Genomic DNA, 23,894 nt, shown 5'->3' with positions numbered 1-23,894 from the left:
GAAAATGTATATAAATACAGGTCTGTATGAACTCCCAACCACGCAGACCCCGAAGATGACAGACCCCAAGAGAAATTTTTAATATAAATAAATACAGAGGTCTTTGTTGAAAGAAAAATATATTTTAAAAAGGCCAGAGAACGTTCTACGAAATCTTAATGTAAAAATACATTAAAAAAATGTAAGTTAAATAAGACTATCACTCTTCTCAAATAAGAGTGGATACAAAAGGCCTGCTATATCAAATAAGAGATTAAATCAAATAAGAGACTGAAAACAAATATTTAGGACCTAAGCTGGTAGATACTATGGAGTTCTGTGACTCTGCAGCTCCCATGAAACTCGTTCACTAATTAAACTTGTCTCTACTTTGTTTGTGGGCACAGTACCCGTCTAATACACTGGGTGAGTCCACACAGCTGAGAAACACACAGATATCACATTATTGCATCAAACATAAGCTACTAGTCTTCACCTTCAAGGCCCTTCATGGTCTAGCCAGTGGTGGGAAATCTGTGGCCCATGTGCAGCCCGTCAGAGTAATCCGCTGGCCACCACTTCCCCCAGCTCCCATTGGTCGGGAACGGCAAACTGCGGCCACTGGGACCTGCGGGCAGCCATGCCTGCAGATGGTCAATGTAAACAAACTGTCTCATGGCCCGCCAGCAGACCACCCTGACGGGCTGGGTGTAGCCTGTGGACTGCAGGTTGAGCACCATTGGTCTAGCCCCAGCCAATCTGTCATCTCTCAATTCACTTTCTAGATAGATACTTACCTCCAATTGGGCAATGATGCCAACCTCCATTGCCTCATTAAATTTTTAAACAAGCACCTTGGTGCTGTCATAAACAGTTAAGGGTTAATAGAACAGGAGTACTTTATATCTCTTTTGCCTGTAAAGGATTAACAAATTCAGTGAGCCCGGCTGTCACCTGTCCAGAGGACCAATCAGGGGACAGGATACTTTCAAATCTTGAGGGAGGGAAGTTTTTGTGTGTGCTGTTAGTTTTTGGTTGTTGTTCACTCTGGGGGCTCAGAGGAACCAGACATGCAACCAGGTTTCTCTCCAATCTCTCCAATACAGGCTCTTATAAGTTTAAAATAGTGAATACTGGATAGGTAAGGCGAGCTAAGCTTATGTTTGTTTCCTTTATTTGCAAATATGTATTTGGCTGAAAGGAGTTCAAATTGGTATTTTGCTAAAAAGATTTTAATTTGTACTTGTATACTTAGGCTGGGAGGGTATTCCCAGTGTCTATAGCTGAAAGACCCTGTACCTATTCCATTTTAAATTTACAAAGATAATTTTTTACTGTTTTTCTCTCTTTAATTAAAAGTTTTTCTTGTTTAAGAACCTGATTGTTTTTCTATTCTAGTGTGAGACCCCAGGGGACTGGGTCTGGATCCACCAGGGAATTGGTGGGGAGAAAGAAGGGAAGGGGGAGAGAGAGGTTAATTTTCTCCCTGTGTTAGGATTACTTTCTCTCTCAGGGAAAGTCTGGGAGGGGGAAAGGTGAATTTTCCTCTGTTTTTAGATTCAAGGAGTTTGAATCACAGTAATTTTCCAGGGTAACCCAGGGAGGGGAAGCCTGGGAGAGGCAACGGTGAGGGAAAGGGTTTACTTTCCTTGTGTTAAGATCCAGAGGGTCTGGGTCTTGGGGGTCCCCGGGCAAGGTTTTGGGGGGACTAGAGTGTACCAGGCACTGGAATTCCTGGTTGGTGGCAGCACTACAAGTACTAAGCTGGTAATTGAGCTTAGAGGAACTCATGCTGGTACCCCATCTTTTGGATGCTAAGGTTCAGAGTGGGGAATTATACCATGACAGGTGCTTTCTCCACTGCTGCCCCTCCCTCATGCTTGGGAGAAGCTCCTGTAAACATCTGCATTATCCTGCTTCAAATTCCTCCTTCAAACTCTCCTTTGCCATGATGCCTACAAAAACTTGATAACAGGTATGCTGAGACCACTGCCTATCATGCTGACCAATACCGTCTCATTGTTTTCCTGTACTCCTCCATCTGTATTGTATCATCTGTTGGATATTATACTCAGACTGGAAAGCAATCTGGGGCAAGGACTATCTTTTTTGTTCATTCTCTTTTAGCAGCCACAGGTAGGCTTTATAATTAATCAAATTAGACAACCTCTTTAGGTTCCTGATAGTTTCCTGCTCATCACAAAACCTCCTTGGTTAAAATCTAAGGACCTGATTCTCCAATGTATTTATATTGACTAATACTCTTCCAAGTTTAATTGTATGTTCACTAGACATGTTTAATGAAAATATAGCTATAATGGTCTTAAAAATACTAAGTCCAGATGTAATGTTTCCATGGATCCAATACATTTTTCTGGCATTCTTTTTAAGTTTTGTGCAATTTAGTCTTCATTATTTTATTTTACTTTTCTGGTGCTTTCAAAATTTCAGTGTGTGGGGCAAAAGATTATTATGTCTTCATATAAAACTTTTTATATTTCTGTTTTGTAGGCTTTCCACCCCAGAGGTGTAACACCCTCACTTATATTTTATATAATATATTCCTTTATCTGGTTTGTCATTTGACAAACATAATGCTCATGCTTCATAGTCTCATGAACAAGTTATTCTAGAGCTCAGAACAGTGGTGTATGGTCTGCTGACACTTATCTATGTGTGTGATTAGACTGAATTTTCTACTGTGTTCCTAGTAGCAGGGAAAAAAGGTCAATCCTTGTGTGAGAGTAGAAGCCAGGATTTTGGTCTAACGGAGTCTTTCTCCAAACATCTATCCATATGGGTTGCTGAATTATATTTCTCAATCGTATTTTGGGTATCTTGGAATTTGTACTGGGTAGCATGGCATCTGACCAATTTCCAAGCATAGAAAGGGACGCTACACATATTGACCGGAACCAAGGTCTATATCTGCATGGAGTTCCTTGCAGGATCAGGACCTTAAGCTGCATCTTTCTCTTAAAGTCTTATCATACTAGATTGATAAATATACCTGCATTGTTTGACCTTTTGGGATTTATGTGGGTGAGTGGATGTGAGGGTAAACAGTTGAACTAACCTTATTGATAATGTTGAGACCTGTCAAGTTAAATGCAGGGCTGCATATACAGTTCAAGAGCAAAAGTGTGCAAACTCTCTGAGAGAGCTTTAATTCATACAGGTATGTTTATTTATTAATTTGGAGAGGCAGATTTGATTTCCAAAATTCAGTTTTAATATGCAATTCCGCTATGTTACAATCTGTCCACAATCACAGCACATCTCTATTTTCTCCCTGTAGTGCAGTTCACTAGAATTGAAGTGGGGTCATTTTTGAGACACAAACGTTTGAGATACTTCCCCCTTTTAAAAAACAAAAAAACAATATACCCATTAATTTAGCGCTCTGCATCAAAAAGAGTCACATAATAGCTTTAAACTTAAACCTCCCAGTTTGGTATCGTCCGCAAACTTAATAAGCGTACTTTCTATGCCAACATCTAAATCGTTGATGAAGATATTGAACAGAGCCGGTCCCAAAACAGACCCCTGCGGAACCCCACTTGTTATATCTTTCCAGCAGGATTGGGAGCCATTAATAACTACTCTCTGAGTACGGTTATCCAGCCAGTTATGCACCCACCTTATAGTAGCCCCATCTAAATTGTATTTGCCTAGTTTATCGATAAGGATATCATGCGAGACCGTATCAAATGCCTTACTAAAGTCTAGGTAGATGAGGGGGGGAGAGAGAGAATGAATGACTCTATAGCCTAGTGGTTAGGGCAGCTGCTTGGGTGGTGAGAGACCCAAGGTCCGCTCCAACTTCTCTCATTAGTTTGCAGCTGTTCTACTGTATATAAATAATGAAAGAGTGAATGGCACAGGGGAATTGGATTCTGGATTGTCCCCCCCTCCACCCTCCAGGCTAGAATGTCACTCTCTTTCTCTCACGCAATGACTCTAATTATTTATCCAAAGTGGATACAGGGGACACTGAAGGAGACCCATACCCGTATATATCATAGCTAAGTGTGGGAAATCCCTGTTCAAATCCTTTCACTCCATCAAGCAGAGGGGAAGCTGAAGCACCTGTTTCTCCTATATCCTACTCATTCTCACAAGAAATGGCTTAGATTCTTAAGTCACCTGACTTGAAGAGAAGTGTTCCCAGCCATGGATCGCAAGCAGAGATAGTTGCCTAAGTCCAAGCTGCAGAGAGTCACCTATTTCCTGAGAGGGGAGGGGCATCTCCTCTTAGCTAGTTTTGGTGGATCCCATTCCAAGGTGTCTCTCTCTCTCAATTCATTTTATAGGGAACCTATTTAACAAATAGGGAGGAACTTGTTGAGAATTTGAAAGTAGAAGGAAGCTTGGGTGAAAGTGATCATGAAATCATAGAATTTGCAATTCTAAGGAAGGGTAGAAGGGAGTACAGCAGAATAGAGACAATGGATTTCAGGAAGGCGGATTTTGGTAAGCTCAGAGAGCTGATAGGTAAGGTCCCATGGGAATTAAGACTGAGGGGAAAAACAACTGAGGAAAGTTGGCAGTTTTTCAAAGGGACGCTATTAAGGGCCCAAAAGCAAGTTATTCCGATGGTTAGGAAAGATAGAAAATGTGGCAAAAGACCACCTTGGCTTACCCTTGAGATCTTGCGTGACCTACAAAATAAAAAGGCGTCATATAAAAAATGGAAACTAGGTCAGATCACGAAGGATGAATATAGGCAAATAACACAGGAATGCAGAGGCAAGATTAGAAAAGCAAAGGCACAAAATGAACTCAAACTAGCTATGGGAATAAAGGGAAACAAGAAGACTTTTTATCAATACATTAGAAGCAAGAGGAAGACTAAGGACAGGGTAGGCCCACTGCTCAATGAGGAGGGGGAAACAGTAACGGGAGACTTGGAAATGGCAGAGATGCTTAATGACTTCTTTGTTTCAGTCTTCACTGAGAAGTCTGAAGGAATGTCTAGTATAGTAAATGCTTACGGGAAGAGGGTAGGTTTAGAAGAGAAAATAAGAAAAGAGCAAGTAAAAAATCACTTAGAAAAGTTAGATGCCTGCAAGTCACCAGGGCCTGATGAAATGCATCCTAGAATACTCAAGGAGTTAATAGAAGAGGTATCTGAGCCTCTAGCTATTATCTTTGGGAAATCATGGGAGACAGGGGAGATTCCAGAAGACTGGAAGGGGGCAAATATAGTGCCCATCTATTAAAAGGGAAATAAAAACAACCCAGGAAACTACAGACCAGTTAGTTTAACTTCTGTGCCAGGGAAGATAATGGAGCAGGTAATCAAAGAAATTCTCTGCAAACACTTGGAAGGTGGTAAGGTGATAGGGAATAGCCAGCATGGATTTGTAAAGAACAAATCGTGTCAAACTAATCTGATAGCGTTCTTTGATAGGATAACGAGCCTTGTGGATAAGGGAGAAGCGGTGGATGTGATATACCTAGACTTTAGTAAGGCATTTGATACAGTCTTGCATGATATTCTTATAGATAAACTAGGAAAGTACAATTTAGATGGGGCTACTATAAGGTGGGTGCATAGCTGGCTGGATAACCGTACTCAGAGAGTAGTTGTTAATGGCTCCCAATCCTGCTGGAAAGGTATAACAAGTGGGGTTCCGCAGGGGTCTGTTTTGGGACTGGTTCTGTTCAATATCTTCATCAACGATTTAGATGTTGGCATAGAAAGTACGCTTATTAAGTTTGCGGACGATACCAAACTGGGAGGGATTGCAACTGCTTTGGAGGACAGGGTCAAAATTCAAAATGATCTGGACAAATTGGAGAAATGGTCTGAGGTAAACAGGATGAAGTTCAATAAAGATAAATGCAAAGTGCTCCACCTAGGAAGGAACAATCAGTTTCACACATACAGAATGGGAAGAGACTGTCTAGGAAGGAGTATGGCAGAAAGAGATCTAGGGGTCATAGTAGACCACAAGCTTAATATGAGTCAACAGTGTGATACTGTTGCAAAAAAAGCAAACGTGATTCTGGGAGGCATTAACAGGTGTGTTGTAAACAAGACACGAGAAGTCATTCTTCCGCTTTACTCTGCGCTGGTTAGGCCTCAACTGGAGTATTGTGTCCAGTTCTGGGCACCGCATTTCAAGAAAGATGTGGAGAAATTGGAGAGGGTCCAGAGAAGAGCAACAAGAATGATTAAAGGTCTTGAGAACATGACCTATGAAGGAAGGCTGAAGGAATTGGGTTTGTTTAGTTTGGAAAAGAGAAGACTGAGAGGGGACCTGATAGCAGTTTTCAGGTATCTAAAAGGGTGTCATCAAGAGGAGGGAGAAAACTTGTTCACCTTAGCCTCCAATGATAGAACAAGAAGCAATGGGCTTAAACTGCAGCAAGGGAGATTTAGGTTGGACATTAGGAAGAAGTTCCTAACTGTCAGGGTAGTTAAACACTGGAATAAATTGCCTAGGGAGGTTGTAGAATCTCCATCTCTGGAGATATTTAAGAGTAGGTTAGATAAATGTCTATTAGGGATGGTCTAGACAGTATTTGGTCCTGCCATGAGGGCAGGGGACTGGACTCGATGACCTCTCGACATCCCTTCCAGTCCTAGAGTCTATGAGTCTAGCCACCTAACTCAGGCTCTGTGATTGCACTGTAGCTCCTGTGATTTTACTTAGGTGTCTAAAAATTAGGCTTTGCAATGCTCAGTGCCACAGCACTTGATCCCTCTGTGGATCTAGGAATTATGGCATAATATTTGTTTCTATCTGGGTAGGGCTGTCAGAGCCCCACCTCCAAGGCTGTTGCTCAAGTAAAGTTTTTCCATTAAAAGGTGGGTTAGCAGGAGAAATTGCAGTAGCTGCAAAGAAAGATTAAGAAGTCTCAGAATTCTGGGAGCGAGTAAGGAAGGATAGAATTATTTAGAAAGAAATATAGACAGCTCATTCCTATATCTGTGACTTGTTTACTATACAGTAACTCCTGACTTAACATCAACCTAGGTGACGTTGTTTCGTCGCTGTTTAGAGAATGTGCTCATTTAAAGTTGCACAATGCTCCCTTATAATGTTGTTTGGCAGCCGCCTGCTTTGTCCACCACTTGCAGAAAGAGCAGCCCGTTGAAGGTAGCTGCTGGGGGCTTGAAATCAGGATGGATCAGCAGCCCCCTATCAGCTCCCTGCTCCCCTAAGTTCCCTGTGTGGCAGCTGCTCGGCAGGCTATCAACTGCTAGGCAGTTCAGGTGTCCCTCCCCCAACTACCGTGTGCTGTTCCTGCCCAGTGCCTTGGAGCTGCTCCTGGGAGCCCCGATTGCTGTGCAGAGAGAAAAAAGGGGTGCTAATGTCAAAGTGTCCCTCATCCCCTGCTCCTGTACCTCATCTCCAAAGAGCGGGAAAGGGGAGGGAAAGACATGACAGGGCTCAGGACAGAGGGAGCTTGCTGGTAGCAGCTGCTGTCTCAACTTGCTGGTCTACTTAAAAAGGTAGTGCACTTAGAGTGGGGTCACAGCACTTAAAGAGGCAATGCACATCTCTCTCTCACACACGTGAGTGTATGTCTGTCTGTCTGCCTCTCTCTCTCACACACACACACACACACACACACACACACACACACACACGTCTCTGTCTCTCTCTGCCATGCTCTCTCTCCTCCCTCCATTCAAGCTACCTGGTAGAGTGTGAGGCTACATTCACAACGTGTTAACTCTGAGGGCTCAGCTGAGTGCTAATCCAACATTTAGCAGTACGACATTCCCTGGGAAATATCCCATCCTCTTTCACACTCTAACTTCACCTCCTGAACCAAGCTTCACAATCATCATTGCTGTGTACAGTATTAAATTGTTTAAAACTTATACTCCGTGCGTGTGTGCGCGTGTATATATATATACACACACACACCCACAGACAGACTTTTGTCTGGCAAAACAAATTTCTGTGGACCCTAACCCATCCGTTTACATTAATTCTTGTGGGGAAATTGGATTTGCTTAACATCGTTTCGCTTAAAGTAGCCTTTTTCAGGAACATAACAACATTAAGCGAGGAGTTACTGTATAAGAGTCTGACACAATAGAGGTCTATGATTTACGAAACAGCAAATTCCATCTGGCATAAAACAGAAGAACGCATTCATATCTGTGTTCTCCCTGTCACCTTTTCCTTTGTGATATTTTGTTTACTAGATGGTAAATTCTTTAGGGCAGGAGCCTTGCCAAGAGAGATTGCTCAAAAGACTCAAGCAGACTTTTGGAGGTGTATAAATAATAGTAACAAAAAATTGTATTTACAAATGTGAAAAGTGCTTTGAAATCTTTGTTTATATGGGGATGCTGGACAAACAAAGGCAGCCACGAGCAAACACACACCTTTTTCCAACAATTTTTGGACCTCTCTAAAAGACAAAAGTTTATTAAGGGATTATAACAGCTATACCTGCATCAAGGTATCTCTTTAAAGATTCATCAAGAGTAGGCACTGGCAGTGAAGGAAGAGAATTCTGGTACTGGAAGGTTCTCTCTTCAGAGGATTCAAACACTTGGTTTTCCATGATGTGGATCTGAAGCAAAATAGTAATTATGAAGCCTGAATTAGATAGCATGCTTACATATTCCCACTCCACTTCTATCTACTTTGCTTGGATTTCTGCCTCTTATATTGTAACACACAGAATTACAGAAATGTAGGGACCTAGAAGAGGTAATCAAGCCCAACCACCTGCACTAAGGACATACCTAATAGAGAAATCAAACACCACCATGGTACCAGGGCCAGAAAAGTCTCTTGGTGGCACAACACTCAGAATGGGTGATGGATGCCCAAAACAAGATGTGGAATCTATTACTTGGAGGCTGTTTACGGTTCCTCTGGTAACATCCCAGGAGTTCTGAATTGTCCAGCGCAGGGGTGGCCAACCTGAGCCTGGGAAGGAGCCAGAATTTACCAATGTACATTGCCAAAGAGTCACAGTAATATGTCAGCAGCCCTCCATCAGCTCCCCCGACTCCAACCTGCAGCTCCCCTTGCCCACCAGCAGCCCTACCAATCAGTGCCTCCTGCCTGCCGCGATCAGCTGTTCCGCGGTGCACAGGAGGTTCTGCAGGGGCAGGGAGAAAAGTGAAGGCATGGCAGGCTCAGGGGAAGGGGTGGAGTGAGGGCAGGGCCTGGGGCAGAGCAGGGGGTTGAACATTGAACAATCCCTGGCACATTGGAAAGTTAGCATCTATAGCTCCAGCCCCGGAGTCAGTGTCTATGCAAGAAGCCACATATTAACCTATGAAAAGCCGCATGCATCTCCGGAGCCACAGGATGGTCACCCCAGTCCAGTGGGTGCTTTTGTAATGAATTAAGTAAGCAGTAAAATTTTAGAGCTAGAAATATATTCTGGGAAAGATGGAAAGCATCTAGTACTTACCCTTTGTGTTCATAATTCATATTAGTCCATTTACAGTCAGATATTAATTGTTCATTACTGATTTTTGCAATTTTACAGACTAAACACCATCCATAACATTTTATGTTTGATTTTTAAAAACAAGATATTATTTTTAAAATGTGCACATAACAAATACCTCTTTTCTATAACCTTTGTACTACTATAATTCCTTTATTATAGTGTTACATCACACTTAGGCTTGGTTGATACTATCAGGATTTTCCACACCTGCATGATGCAATTATACCAACCTAACTCTGGGTGCAGAGAGTGCTATGCCAACGGGAGGGCTTCACCCATGGGCATAGCTACCCACTCTGGGAAGGTGGGGGTGGATTACCTATGTGGAGGGGAGTCACCCTCCCGTGGGCATAAGTAGTGTCTTCACGAAAATGAAAACAACGAGGAGTCCTGTGGCACCTTAAACACTAACAGATGTATTTGGGCATAAGTTTTCCTGGGTAAAAAACCCACTACTTCAGCTGCAGGGTGTGAAAATTACAAATGCAGGCACTAGCATCAGGCTATCCCCAATACTTCACTGAAGAGCTACAGCCGCATAGTTGCAGCTTTTTAACTGCAGACAAACGCTTAGACCTGACTGTGGCCTGCTCCTTGTATCAGTCTGTAAACACCAGGCAAACTTAAGCACGGAACAAACAAGGATTCATACTCAACGGGGCCTCAGCCTGGCCTGGCGGCAGGACAGGGGCATGCAGACAGGCAGCGGGGAGGTGACTTCTGCCTCCCTCAGTTTAGGCCAAGTGCTCCTGGGCCTCAGGCCAGCCAGACGAGCGCCCCCGGCCCTGGGGTAGTTTAGCGGGGACAGCTGTGGGCGAGGTGCTGGGAGATCCGGGCAGGTTGGGGGAGTTTCTACGAGCTCTGCCCCAGGGGTTGTTTGGGGCACGGCCCCCCGGCCTAGGCACACGCTGCTGTCGGGTGAGTACGTGCAGTCAGCTCGCTATGCCCCGGCCTGGCCTTTCGGGCACCCAGGCCCCCTCCCCGGGGCCCATCCCGCGCTGCAAGTGGCAGCCGTGCCCGAGGGACGTCCGGCCTCGCCCCCCTGCAGCAGCCGCCAGCTCGGGCAGCCCTGCCGGCGGGAACAGCGAACGGGGCTGCAGCGCCCCGGGCAAAGGGCTGACACCCCGCCCCCCCCAGCGGGCCCACCACGGAGCTCACCTCGCCCCTGCACGCCCGCCGCCGCCAGCCCCGGCCCGCCCGCCGCAGCAGTAACGCGGAGCGCAGTAGCCGCAAGCACCGCCGGGGCCTCGCCCTGTTCAGACTAGGCGAGGCGGGCGGGAGGCCGGGCCCCGCGGCCTGGGCAGGGACGTGAGTGAGACACGCGTCCCTACAGCGCCGCCGCCAGCTGCCCAAAGCCGCCTCCGCTACCGGCGGGAACGCGTCACAGCCCCAGTCGGCTCCTGGCCCCGCTCAGTCCCCCGGGAACCCACCCACCCCCGCACACACACCCTGACCCCGCCCACCCCACGGAAACTGCCTCTGCGCGCGCCAACACCCCCGCCCCTCCCCCCATCCCAAGGGAACACCCCCCCACACCGACCCCGCCCACCCCACGGGAACCCCTCCCCGCACCCACCCCGTGGACCCCCGCACACACACTGACTCCACTCACCCCACGGGAACCTCCCCCCCAACCCCTACCCCACTCCACCCCACGCTAGGCTGCTTAAAGCACTGGGGCGGGAGAGCTTTAACGTTGGCTGTGTACTGGCCCTCACCCGCAGCCACTTTCTTACCAGAATGTTGTAGTGGCTTATTTTCAGCTCTGCTCAGTATCTCTTCTGTCACATAGCCTGTCAAAACCCAGCTTTTTATTCAAGCCCTGTGTACAATGTGGAAGTGGGGTGGGGCTGGAACACGTGACAGCATATTGCTTAAGAACACAGCGTCAGGTCAGTGAGTCCCAGCGGCTTAAAAACAGGCGGATGGTTGCAGGTCTCTAGCCTCTGTTCCTCAGAGGGTGGAGATGGATTGCAGGAGAGTGATCACTTGATCATCACCTGTTAGGTTCACTCCCTCTGAGACACCTGGCATTGGCCACTGTTGGTAGACAGGATACTGGGCTGGATGGATCTTTGGTCTGACCCCATATGGCTGTTCTTATTTAGGGAAATCCCAGACTTATTTTGTTGTGGAGTCAGGTGAAACCCAGCTCTTGAGATATATGTAAGCACATGGAGGAGAGGAAAGTGATAAGGAATGGTCAACATGGATTCACCAAGGGCAGGTCATGCATCACCAATCTGATTGCCTTATATGATGAGATAACTGGCTCTGTGGATATGGAGATATATGATATATCTTGACTTTAGCAAAGCTTTTGATATGGCCTCCCACAGTATTCTTGCCAGCAAGACCTCCTGAGGTCTCTTCTAGCCCTAATATTGTATGATTCCTATTATTTCATTATTTAACAAATAACACTGGTCTACAATTTTTGAGAAGTCGTCTGCTTCGGAGATAAAATGTGATATTTATTATGTATTTTGATGTGCTGAATTCAAATATGACAATTAAAACAACTGATTGGCTACTGTTTCTAAAATATTTAAGTTTTTACATTTTATATCTATGTATATTGTGTAGATAGTAGAGTTTTAATCATAAATTGTAAACCTAGGTCTTTTCATGTGTTTATGGTTGCTTTACATGATAATATTTCACCTGTCCTATTTATGTAACACTTTAAAAATCAACAAAAGGGTTATATAAATAAAATGTATTATGAAACAAAAGGCAAAAAACTATTATGTACATAGTTTAGTCCTATTCAGTGTCTACTCAGCGCTTCTTGGCTTGTCTCTTGTATTCATTAAATGGAGCATCTCTTGTCACTGTCCAGCAATAGTCTGCAAGCATTGATGGGCTCCATTTGCCCTGATAGCCTGCCAGGAGATTCCACTGCTGTAGTCTGGAGCCCAACAGCTCTGCCTTACTCTTGGGTAGTTCCAAATCCCTGACAAGGTCATTCAGTTCACCTTGTGTTATGAGGTGTGGTTCAGAGGAGGAGGATGGGAGAAAATGTGGGTCCTGTGACATTGATGGTTCAGGACCGGAAGTTTCATCCTCTTCCTCGTCTGACTCGAGTGAGAATGTTTCTGGTGCATCAGGAACCGGCAGTCCTTCTCCGTGGGGTACTGGGCGTATAGCTGATGGAATGTTTGGATAATGCACAGTCCACTTTTTCTTCTTTGACACACCTTTCCCAACTGGAGGCACCATGCAGAAGTAACAATTGCTGGTATGATCCGTTGGCTCTCTCCAAATCATTGGCACTGCAAAAGGCATAAATTTCCCTTTCCTGTTCAACCACTGGCGAAGATTTGTTGCACAAGTGATGCAGCATATGTGTGGGGCCCACCTCTTGTCCTGATCTCCAATTTTGCAGCCAAAATAAAGGTGATAGGCTTTCTTAACCATAGTGGTTATACTGCGCTTTTGTGATGCAAAAGTCACTTCGCCACAAACATAGCAGAAGTTATCTGCACTGTTCACACAAGTACGAGGCATCTCTGCTCACTTTGGCTAAACAGAAATGTGTCCCTTTGCAAAATCAAACACTGACAAATAAGAGAGCACGACACTGTATGATTTCTAGAGCTGATATAGGGCAATTTGTTCAGCAGAGTGATGTAAACTTTGTTATGATTGCATCATCCATGACTTCTAGGAATAACATGATGCAATTCATATCATGTATGACGCAATACCAGCTTCAGATTGCATCATTCATTGTTTTGCCTCAAAAGCAAGTACTGTCCAAACCCAGTCATAGATTTATTCATAGATCCAGTCTAAGATGTATTTTAGTCATTTCTGGTTTAAATTGAGATCCCTTCCCTTTATAACTCACTTATCCTCCGCCATTCCCAAGTCAAGGGTTGTATATACTGACCCAATAGCACATCTTGAAAACTAGAGCCAATCAACAATTCTAAGCATCATTTTCGTTCTCAGTGACCCAGAATTAGTAAAGTTGGACTACATTTATTTCAGAAGCATTTTGGCTGTAGAGCAATGTAATTAATTAGAGAGACAAGGTGGGTGAGGTAATATCTTTTATTGGCCCAACTTCTGTTGCTGAGAGAGAAGACCTTTTGAACCACACAGAGCTCTTCTTCAGGTCAGACATGGCTTCAAGTACTCTGCATACAAATAATTAATTAGTCATATTAATTTTTATCAGGTTCAACTGCATTAATCTGATGAAAACTCTAATCTTACGTTGAGGTATTTTTAAATAAGTTTGGCCTTTGAATAAGGAACTGGGTATAAGGAACCACTGCAGCCTCCTTCTGGAGGCCGAGATCCTCACACCATGAGCGGAGTGAGTGAGCCAGAGTGTGTGAGCAGGGGTGCCCCATTGGGTGAATGGGGCTAGGTGGGTGTGAAGGGTCCTCATGAGCTGAGTGGGGTTTGGGGTGTATGGGAGGGAGTGGTCCCTGTGGGGTGAGCAGGGCTGTGGGGGAGAGGGGTTCCCATGGGGCTAGTGGGGGTGTCCGAATGGGGTGGGTGTGGCCAGGTGTGTGTGCAGGCGGGTCCCCGTGGGGTGGGGGGATCCAGGGCATGTGTGCGGGGCCGGGTGTGTGTACAAGACGGGTCCCCGTATGGTGATCGGGGCTGAGGAGTCTGTGCGGGGGTGGTCCCTGTGGTGTGAGCAAGGCCTGGGTGTGTGTGTGGGGTCCCTGTGGGGTGAACGAGGCCTGGACATGTGTGCGGGGGGGGTCCCCGTGGGGTGAATGGGGTCAAGGCATGCATGAGGGGGGGGTCCCTGTGGGGTGAGTGAGGCCTGGGCATGTATGCGAGGGGGTCCCTGTGGGGTGAGTGAGGTCAGGACATGCGGGGGGGGGCGGGTCCCTGTGGGATGAGTGAGGCCTGGGCATCTATGGGGGGGGTCTCCTTGGGGTGAGCAGGGTCAGGGCATGTGTGTTGGGGGTGTCCCTGTGGGATGAGCGAGGCCTGGGCATGTATCTGGGGGTCCCCATGGGGGAGCAAGGCCTGGGCGCGCATGTGTGTGTGTGGGGTCCTCATGGTGTGAGTGAGGCCTGGAAGTGTGTCTGTGTTGGGGGTCCCCATGGGGTGAGCAAGACCATGGCATGTGTGCAGGGGGGATTCCTGTGGGGTCAGTGGAGCCAGGGCGTTTGCCCAGGGGGTCAGGGTCCCTGTGAGGTGAGCGAGGCTGGGGTGTGTGTTCGAGGGGTTCCTCATAGGGTGAGCGAGGCCAGGGCATGTGTGTGGGTGGGTGGGTCCCTGTTGTTAGCTATCAGCTATATGTTCTTGGGGAACCTGGGCGTAGTGTGTGTGTTCATCTGATTCTGGGGCTGGAAGAACGCAGCCCTGGGGCACCTAGGTCCTGCAGGATAGCTCCATTTCAGCTATCATGACCGCCTGGGAACCCTACTGGTTCAAGCTGCACGGAGTGGTGAGAACCCAGCTCTCTCTCTACTCCAGGTATAGCTTTCTAATCCTGACTTGTGTGATCAGGTATAGATTTCTAAACCTGATTTTTGTCATCAGATTTAAGCTAGATTTAATATTATAACTATTTTGTTTGTTTGGCTCTCCTTGCATGGTTATTACCTGGCAATAAATAACTTTTATGGTTATACTAGTTGCTTCCTTCCCTCTCTTTCTTTCTCTCTCTCTCTCTCTCTCACTCTCTGGTTTTTGGCTTCCCCATTTGTTCTGAAGCAACACTCCTCTTACCTAAGCTAAAGATCCCTGTAGCTCCCAAAAATCTTATGGGGTTTGCTCATCAAGTGGGTTAATACCAGAACAATTGTATTGTGAAAGTGGGGATAGGGATATGCCAAACCTGTGACATAGGACAATGGAAGCTTAGCAGTAGTGCTCGACCCAGCCTTCTGAGTCCAGGGGCATATATGGGTGGCAGCTTAAAAGTGCTGCTTGTCCCAGCCTGTCAGGTGTGGTGCCCATGGCATATAAGGGTGAAAGTTTGGAAGAGCTGCGCAACCCAGCCTGCTGAGTCAGGGGCATATAAGAGGTCAGCTTGTAGTGCTGAAGGATCTCATCCACTCAGACTTGCTCTGTTAATGTGCATGTGTTCATCTGATTCCAGGGCTTGAGGAACCCAGCCCTGGGGCACATAGGTCCTGCAGGATAGCTCCATTGGGAGGGAACTTGCAGAAGGGAGAAGTAGAGCTCCACATGAGAACATCTAAGTGACACAAGCAGTACATTGATAGAATTACAGAACCGCCGCGCGCCCCCCCCGAAGAGTAACCTTAATAAATGTGTACCTCAAAGTAACAGGCAAATCTGGTAAGAAACTAGTGGAGAATGTGAACAACACATGACCCTAATCACATGGTACTTGTTGAGTAGTTGCTGTGGAGTGGGGAAACTGAGGCACAGACCTGAGCAAACTCTCTCTTCCTTTTTCAGACTAAGCTCCTTTAGCAAGGTCTGTGTTTATCATTTAGCTAGTTATAGAGGTATAAAAGAAAGAATCAAAATCACTGTCTACCTGTGTAAGGGCCTTCTCTTGCGGTGACAATCTGAGGCCCCATTCTTAAGCTAAGGCCTTTGGCTAAGCAGTGGGAACAGCCATAAGCTGGAAAGCATATAGTCACGTCATCACATATTTCAAACCAGTCATATTGAAATAAGGCAATCTAGGGCTGTTAGGAAGGTGATCCGATCTGTCATCGCCAGCTAAAGGGATGAGCTAGAAGATGTAAAAGAAAATTTAGTTTGATAGTTTTGTGTTTGGTAAGAACTCACTGATCAATAGACACAGCTGGAAAACCCTTATGTCTGTATAGATGTAGTTGTGAAATCCTCACTTCTGTATTGTTTTGTCATTATAGTTCCCACTTTGCTATTGTTTATTTGCCTGGTCTTTGTCTGGTTCTGTGATTGTTTCTATCTGCTGTATAATTGATTTTGCTGGGTGTAAACTAATTAAGGTGGTGGGATATAATTGATTAGCTAATCATGTTACAATATGTTAGGATTGGTTAGGTAAATTTCAGTAAAATGATTGGTTAAGGTATAGCTGAGAATATTACTATATAAATTAGGGGCAAACAGGAAGTAAGTTGGGATTCGAAAATAAGGAAAAAGGAACTTGGATTTAACTTGCTGGAAGTTCACCCCAATAAACATGTAATTGTTTGTGCCTTTGGACTTGGGGTATTGTTGCTCTCTGTTCACGCGAGAAGGACCAGGGAAGTGGTAGGGTGAAGGAATAATCTCTCTAACAGTCCCTCTCTCATAGAATATTTGGTAACGTCTTGTAACTTTTAAGTTAAGAATCGTGCTTAGAATAACTGTAGGACCGTGCAATAAGGAGTTGAGTTGTGCCTTAAAAGGAAAGATTTGAGCGCAGCACCGTGATTGTGTGAAAGGGCTTTTGGCAGGGATCATTAGTGAGATAAGGGAAGTAGAGATGGCTGGAAAAAAAACCCTTGGCTGCTCACTTGAGACAGGAGAAAACCAACAGGTTAGAGACATAGGTAATGAAGAAGGGGAAATGCCCCTGGGAAAGGGGGTGCTTTAGGGGTGAGAATCCCCTGATTGAAGCAAGTCTGAGCTTTGAACAATATTGCACAACCTTTAAGCCATGAGGTAGCGCAAAGGATGCGGCTGCTTCATGGGCATTACTGTATGCATGTTTGGACATGGCTGAAATGGTAAAGGGAAGGCAGGAACCGGAGCTGGAGAAAAAGCAGTTACAACAGCGTTTGAACAAGTGTGAAATATTTGGGTGTGAATTTACAGCAGAAAAACTTAAAATGGTGACTGTACTTAGAAATATGCAAGAGGAGAGAGACATGGCCAGCAGGGATGCAGAACAATATAGGAAAGAATCAACATACACAAAAATTTTGTTAGAAGAAGCAAGAGCAGCAACTCGCTTCCCTGTAGATGAGAATAAGGCAGCAGCAAACCATCAGAAATGTGAGGCAGAGATTAGTAAATTGCGTGCCCAATTTAGCACCCATAAGGGGGTGGTAGCGGCTGTAAGGTTGAGAGAAGATTGTGATTTGGCATCCCCTGGGAAAATAAAGAGACCCCCTGATGCTGACCCCCAAGCCCTGTTCAATCCCGATTGGCCACACATGCATAACGTCGCTCCTGTTTCCACAAGGTAGGTTAAACCATAGTGGCAGGAGCCAATCTTCCCATAATGGAGCTGGTCACGGACATAGTAAGATGGTCTCCTAGTCAGGCCAAGGTTATTTTCGAGAGACTGGGGCCACTGAACCGTGTCACTGCCATGGCACGGCTGACTTGCATTTGGCAAATGTACTCCTCTGCTGATGGCATGGTCTTAACCCAGTTGGCTCAGTTATCTGCCTCTCCTTATGATGCAGATGGTCTGGACATAGGCAAAGGTTCTTGGGAGCGGACTGCTGCTGAACCCCAGAAGTGGATGATAAGTGCTCTCAAAATATTACTGCCTGCTTCTTTCCTCAAGAAACTATATATAATGGAAAACCAGAAACCAGGAGTGGCCTCTGAAGCTTACCGAATTCGAAAAAAGATGCTGGCAGCTCTCTCTGATTCATTACTCCAGACAGAAGAGAATGGGATTATCACTTCCCGTTATCAGGGACCTGAATTAGTACAGAACACTTATGCAGGACTAAATTCTCAGACAAAAATGACCATGGGGGCTGTAGATATAGAACACCTAACCTGTAATGAACTAGTGGCAAAAATCAAACAGGCAGGGAGATTTGCTGAGAGAGACTGGTGTCTTAAATGGATAAATCAGCAAAAAGACTACCTCAGAGCCAGTACAGGCTGTCACATTCGCAACTAATGGTCCTCACCCTGCCAGTAGCCCTCCCAATTATAATCCCCCTACATCCCAAAACCCTGGGCAGCCCCAACCCAAGGAGACCCTTAGGCCTTGTCTGCACTACGACTTTATACCGCATTTAGCACCCTTAAACCGAATTAACCCTGCACCTGTCCACACAATGAAGCCCTAGGTTCTGCTGAATAACTCTACTGGGAGGGAACCTGCAGAAGGGAGAAGAAGAGCTCTGTATGGAAACGCAAATGACACAAGCAGTACATTGATTGAATTAAAGAACACCGCCTCCCCAAGAAGAGTAATCCTAATAAATGAGCCCATCCCAAAGTAACGGGTAAATCTGGTAAAAGTCGGGAGCTCCGGGGGTCCCCCTGCCTCCTGCAGCAGCCAGGAGCAGCGGGGGTCCCTCTTGCTGCCTGCAGTGCCTGGGAGTGGCAGGTATTGCCCCTGCCGCTCACAGCAGCCAGGATTTCTGGGGGTCCCCCCTGCCGCCCACAGAGGCAGAGAACTCCAGGTGTCCTCCTGCCACCCATGGCGGATGGGAACTGTGGGAGTCTGCCTGCAGAGGCAGGGGCCCCTGTAGCTTCCAGCCGGCGCTGGCTGAAGTCACGGAGGTCTTTGGAAGTCACAGATTCTGTGACTTGCGTGACTAAATTGCAGCCTTAATTGTGATCGCTGGCATTTGTCATGTTTAAGGTTATGTGGGTGTGACCAAAAGCACTCCTATATTCACAGCCTGCACACTCTTGTAATAATCTTTGTACAAAATATGCCAGGTGAGCTATCATTTGAAAACTAATATCTCATTGGTCAATAATATCAGGGTGAAATGTATGTAGCAATAGTATGTGTAAAGTTATGAAATCCCCCTATAGGATGATGTTAGTACGTGATGAAAACCACACAGCCCTGCTTGGGCAACAGTTGGTAAACAGGTCTATCCTAAGCAAAGGAGTGTGTGTTTGCCTCATGTTAAGCTGTGTAGAACATGAGTACCAACCTCAGGGCAGACTGCAGGCAAAACTATCATTTGAGACTAGTCAGTCAATTCATACTCCCTTGGATCAGACACCTACAAAAGGTAGGTGTAGTTTAATAAATTCCCTACTGTTCCCAGAATAAAAGCACTCTAAATAATACCCCATAGAAACGGTTCACTCCCTACCTCCTGTGTATTAGCTGTTTGAAACCAACATTTGCTCAGTATTAGCAGCCACTGCCAAAGTTTATCCATTCCTGCTCCTGTCTCCATGGAAACTGAAATAGCTGGTAGAAATGGGGTAGAGGCTTTAATATAATAACCTTCTTGATTTTGCTTCTGTCAGTCTGATACAGGAATAGCAGGTGGCGGTCAGGAGAAGGCTGGGGCTCTCTTGTGGATATCAGCTGTGCTTGTTGGCTGGGGTTTTCAATAATGTGCAAGTTCCTAAACTCCATAGAGTATTGAATTTCCTAGAAGTGCTGGAGAGAAATGTAGGGAGAATAATGGAAAAACTCTTACACATTTTAAAACAAACAAAACAGATATTGGTTAAAATAATTAAACTTGGATGCCTTAAGTCAAGCATCAAAATCCACAGCCGCTTGACCATTTTGACCATTAATTTTAAATGTTCTTACACTAAAATTCTTCTTCTTTGTTGTCTTCATTTATTTCTTACATAGTTACAGTGAAAAGAAAAAAATATAAAATCAGTAACAGAAATGAAGTTCTAACAGCAACTTGTATTTCTGAGATGATTATTGGCTTTTGGCCATTAGCCACATCACATACTGGAAAATGTGAGATTATTACATATAAATTTAGGGCATTACTGCTAGTTCTCTTTATTGCACTGTTTCAGCACCTGGATGATATATGTTGTAATTTCCTTGTTAACTAAAAGCAGCAAAGAATCCTGTGGCACCTTATAGACTAACAGATGTTTTGGAGCATGAGCTTTCGTGGGTGAATACATGCATCTGACAAAGTGGGTATTCACCCACGAAAGCTCATGCTCCAAAACATCTGTTAGTCTATAAGGTGCCATAGGATTCTTTGCTGCTTTTACAGATCCAGACTAACACGGCTACCCCTCTGATACTTGTTAACTAAAGATATTATTTTACTTAAATCATGTGACAGTCTTTTATATTATTATCTCTGTGTACGTAATGTGTACTTTTAAAATACCTTGGATTAAGACCAAATTATGATTCTGACCCCCGTATATCTCTGTCACATGCTTCATGTTATGAGGGTCACTCCACATTTGTTTGCTATTTGAGGATGCTCTGCTTTTCCATCCCTTGTTGCATTCCCATTTGTGGTGCCGTCTGTGAGCATTCTGCTCCTCCCCTGCACTACCTAGACAGTATTTAAAGAGAAGTGCAGTGTCACCTGAACACCATTTCCCTCTCTTCCTGGGTAGGCTAATCTTGCTCCAACTGCTTGTCTGCGCACCTCTGGGCTTGCTGGTGCTTCATACTGCACACTGAAAATAAAGGAAATCCCCAGGCTGCAGTGTACAGGCATTCAAGTCATCTTGCTAATTGAGGTAGGATTGGGTTAAGGGAAACCAGAGGGTGACAAATCTGTGAAATGACTGAGCAGAAGGCAGAGAGCAGGGTGAAAGCCCATGACTGGAAGATTTATCTGAAGTGTCTAGTATTGCAATGGTAAGACAGCGGAAGGACTCTGACTAATGTGGTGTCTTAATCACATGTAAACTGAGTGCCAGGGGCAGCACACCTTCAATCAATTGGAAGAAGAGGCATGTTCCCATTTGTCTGCAGGAGAGGGTCGTGGCTGATCATTGGGGCTGGAGTGAGGAGTTTCCCTGAGGGAGGAGACACAGTTGTGGGGGTATGTGATCAGTCTGGGGGGAGGTTGAAGTAGTGTCCCCTTCAGGAGGTGATGATTGGGAGAGGCAATCAGTTGGGAGGCTGAAGGAGGTAGCAACTACTCTGGTTTCTTTATATGAAAGTAGAATAAATAATACCAAATATGCAGGTATGTGCATTTAATGCAGAAAGATCCCAGGGGACTTTCCCGGCATGCTATCTTCCAGTAGTTAGCTGTGCAGTAGCTATTCTGCAGCCTACAGCAGCAGTTTGTATCTCCCTGACACCCAGCTAATATTTTATTTCTGTTAACTTTCTCTTGGCTTTGCCTTTTTCTGGTTCCTGTTGAGGTAGCCCATCCTCAGAAATAGTAATGGAAAAGAATTAATACTCTTGTCAATTTAAACATACATGAAAGTCAAGATAACTGAGGCCTTCTGTCACACTCTGGGCAGATTTTTCCATTGCCATGTGTTCAAGGTGGATATAAAATGCCACCATTTTGATTTGGGTGCACTTGGTGAAAATGTAAATGTCTGCATGAGTTGCACATGGTGCAATGCCATGGACAAGCAAGATCTGTGTATATCAGATTGTATTAACAGTTTCAACAAATTAGAAATTGAATTTTGGTTTGCCATGTTATAACCTCTTTACTATTCAGTTGTCATAAACATTAATATGAGCAAAGCTTAAGTCCAAATGTTTGTGGGAAATAATTTTGGGCCTTTAATAGCTATACAATTATTGTCTCTGGCAATGAGGAAGTAAGGTAGCAGCCATCTTACAGGTTTTTTTGTCTGAATGGTTTGTGGGTGGAAGAGGAAACATGGTAAGAAAGAAGGACAGAACTGAGGGGAGAATAAAAGAAGAAAGACTGACATGGGGAGATGGAGAAAGGGGAATATGGGAACTGGAAGAAACAGGGAGGAGATGAAGGAAAGACAAAGAAGGAAGAGAATGATGGAAACAAGAATGGGAAGACTCAGTCCCCAGGGAGAAGATCTCACAGTAACCACTTCTGTGAGAGGCAGTTGATATCCTCAAGGAAAAGGGTATTTGGCACTGTGCACTCCATTACACTTGTCTAGCTCCAGGCCCTGATGAAGGATGCTGCCCCTCAACAGCAACGGCAGGCATGGCACCTGGTCTGAGGGAAGCAGTGTAGATCCCCTGAAGAGGGAGAACATACTGCAGGCAAGGCCCCGCTTTATCCTGTGTTGTCAGAGGAAAGCTGGCTGCTGTTCTTTCAGAGTTCATTTGGGGCTGCTAAGAGTAGAGGACCCTGGAGGAAGAAACGCCTTCGGTGGGAGACAGCCTTTTTACTTTGATGAGACAGCCATCAAGGGTGAAAACAGTCCTCCTCCTCCATCAACATACCTTCCTGCCTAGTGGGGAATGCTGTTGCCTCACACCTGGAATCCTCCTTTCCCTGAGGTGATCCAGGTCACAATCGTCCTCTTCTGGCTCTTCCTCCTTGGAGTCGGAGCATGCTAGCCAAGTGTGCAGGAAACACATTGTGTTTTTGTTAGGTTGCTCGTCTATAAATCATTTATGACATCTAATCTTCCTTTCAGACCCCTGTTGAGTGGAACTTCAAAAGAGATGATTATGAGGATGTTCCACCCCCAAAAATGTCTTCTTGTATTTTCCTTTTTAAGGCAGCGTGGCCACCACCGTAATTTTTCCCCACTGCCAGTGTGTGTTTTTCTACAGTGTGTTATAGAAACATAGTTGACTGATAGCTGGGCTTTGCATAAAAGGCAGTGACAGGATGACAAAGGATGATAAAATCTTTACACACAAACCCAAATGGCTGCCTCCTTCTACATACAGGGTGCATGTCAGGTAATCAACTGTGGATGCTGAAGAACACTATCATTATATGGACAAAAGTCTGTCACATCCCTTGTATTTATTTTAAATGACAAAGGTGCTAGACTGTCTGCTTGTCCCAGGCACTAGTGCAAAATCAACTGGTAGTTCTTTATAGCAGCCAGCTGTGGCCTGCATGCCAGGTTGTGAAAATGAAGCTCTGATGCTTGTGACCTCACAAGAACTGCTCTCTACCAGTATCCCTGGAGGGTGCAAAACATGCCTTTTTAGGAGGACCCCCTTCTCCCTCTCCAGTCACTTGCAGTCTCTTGTTGGTGAATTTCAGGGGGGCAAACAAGGCCTATGAAGCACTTAGGTCCCATTCAAGCTCTAATTTTACAGTTTAAATGGAATTTAAGAGTTGTGCAAGCCCTATTATGCAGGGGCTAAATTTTCATCCTATGTGAACTGATGTTCAGCAGTGATACACCTCTACCCCAATATAACGCTGTCCTTGGGAGCCAAAAAATCTTACCGTGTTATAGGTGAAACCACGATATATCGAACTTGCTTTGATCCGCCGGAGTGTGCAGCCCTACCTCCCCCTCCCATCCCCCAGAGCGCTGCTTTACTGTGTTATATCCGAATTTGTGTTATATCGGGTCGTGTTATATTGGGGTCGAGGTGTAGTTACAGAGTACAATGCTGAAGATCAGAAAACTAAAAATTCTTGTGATTAGTTGTGGAGTAAGGCACTACTCACCACTATTAAGGTCAGCAGAATCTAGCCCTTGATATTGTAGTAACATAATTGCTTGCATTGTTTTTTTTGCATTTTGTTCTCTCAGCTCAGAACAAATACACTGGCTTTTTATGTTTTTAGCATCCTTTTACTGATATTTGAATATAAATCAAATATATTTGATTTCAAAAATTGATCTTCAATCTCCCTTTTCTCGGTTGTCTTATAAAAATTAAATCTCTTTCCTTTCCTAATGGATAGTGTGCATGGGCTATCTTCATTTACTGGTCTTTATACTTGAATATG

At 45.1% G+C, this 23,894-nt stretch overlaps 2 protein-coding genes and 1 long non-coding RNA gene across 11 annotated transcripts in view; 1 reads left to right on the top strand and 2 right to left on the bottom strand.

Annotated features, from left to right (window-relative positions):
- The window catches only part of CROT (carnitine O-octanoyltransferase), a 39,709-nt gene extending 28,449 nt beyond the window's left edge, over positions 1-11,260 (bottom strand). For 3 of the 8 annotated variants that reach the window (XR_003998781.1, XM_030550462.1, XM_030550466.1), the window contains exons 1-2: positions 10,579-10,828; positions 8,400-8,523 (exon numbers count right to left, since the gene is read on the bottom strand). Coding sequence is in view for 7 of the 8 variants with exons in the window: in XM_030550462.1 (XP_030406322.1) it covers positions 8,400-8,514 (115 nt within the window). In the remaining variant the exon portion in view is untranslated. Of the gene's footprint in view, positions 1-8,399; positions 8,524-8,698; positions 8,886-10,578; positions 10,833-11,156 lie in introns of those variants that run through there. The other 5 variants (XM_030550463.1, XM_030550465.1, XM_030550469.1 and 2 more) reach the window with 5 other exon arrangements.
- On the bottom strand, positions 3,189-4,310 carry LOC115645596. Its single transcript, XR_003998782.1, has 2 exons — positions 4,126-4,310; positions 3,189-3,339 (listed from the first exon to the last, which is right to left on the bottom strand). It is a non-coding gene; the product is annotated as an uncharacterized LOC115645596 (long non-coding RNA).
- The window catches only part of OLAH (oleoyl-ACP hydrolase), a 24,107-nt gene continuing 10,290 nt past the window's right edge, over positions 10,078-23,894 (top strand). The window contains exon 1 of one of the 2 annotated variants that reach the window (XM_030550476.1): positions 10,078-10,338. The gene's annotated coding sequence lies outside the window, so the exon portion shown is untranslated. Of the gene's footprint in view, positions 10,339-20,624; positions 20,746-23,894 lie in introns of those variants that run through there. The other variant, XM_030550477.1, reaches the window with a different exon arrangement.

Source organism: Gopherus evgoodei, chromosome 2 (assembly GCF_007399415.2).
Source record: "Gopherus evgoodei ecotype Sinaloan lineage chromosome 2, rGopEvg1_v1.p, whole genome shotgun sequence".
NCBI classification, from domain to species: Eukaryota; Metazoa; Chordata; order Testudines; family Testudinidae; genus Gopherus; species Gopherus evgoodei.
Note: the sequence above shows the minus strand (reverse complement) of the source record. Positions and strands in the feature narration are given on the sequence as shown.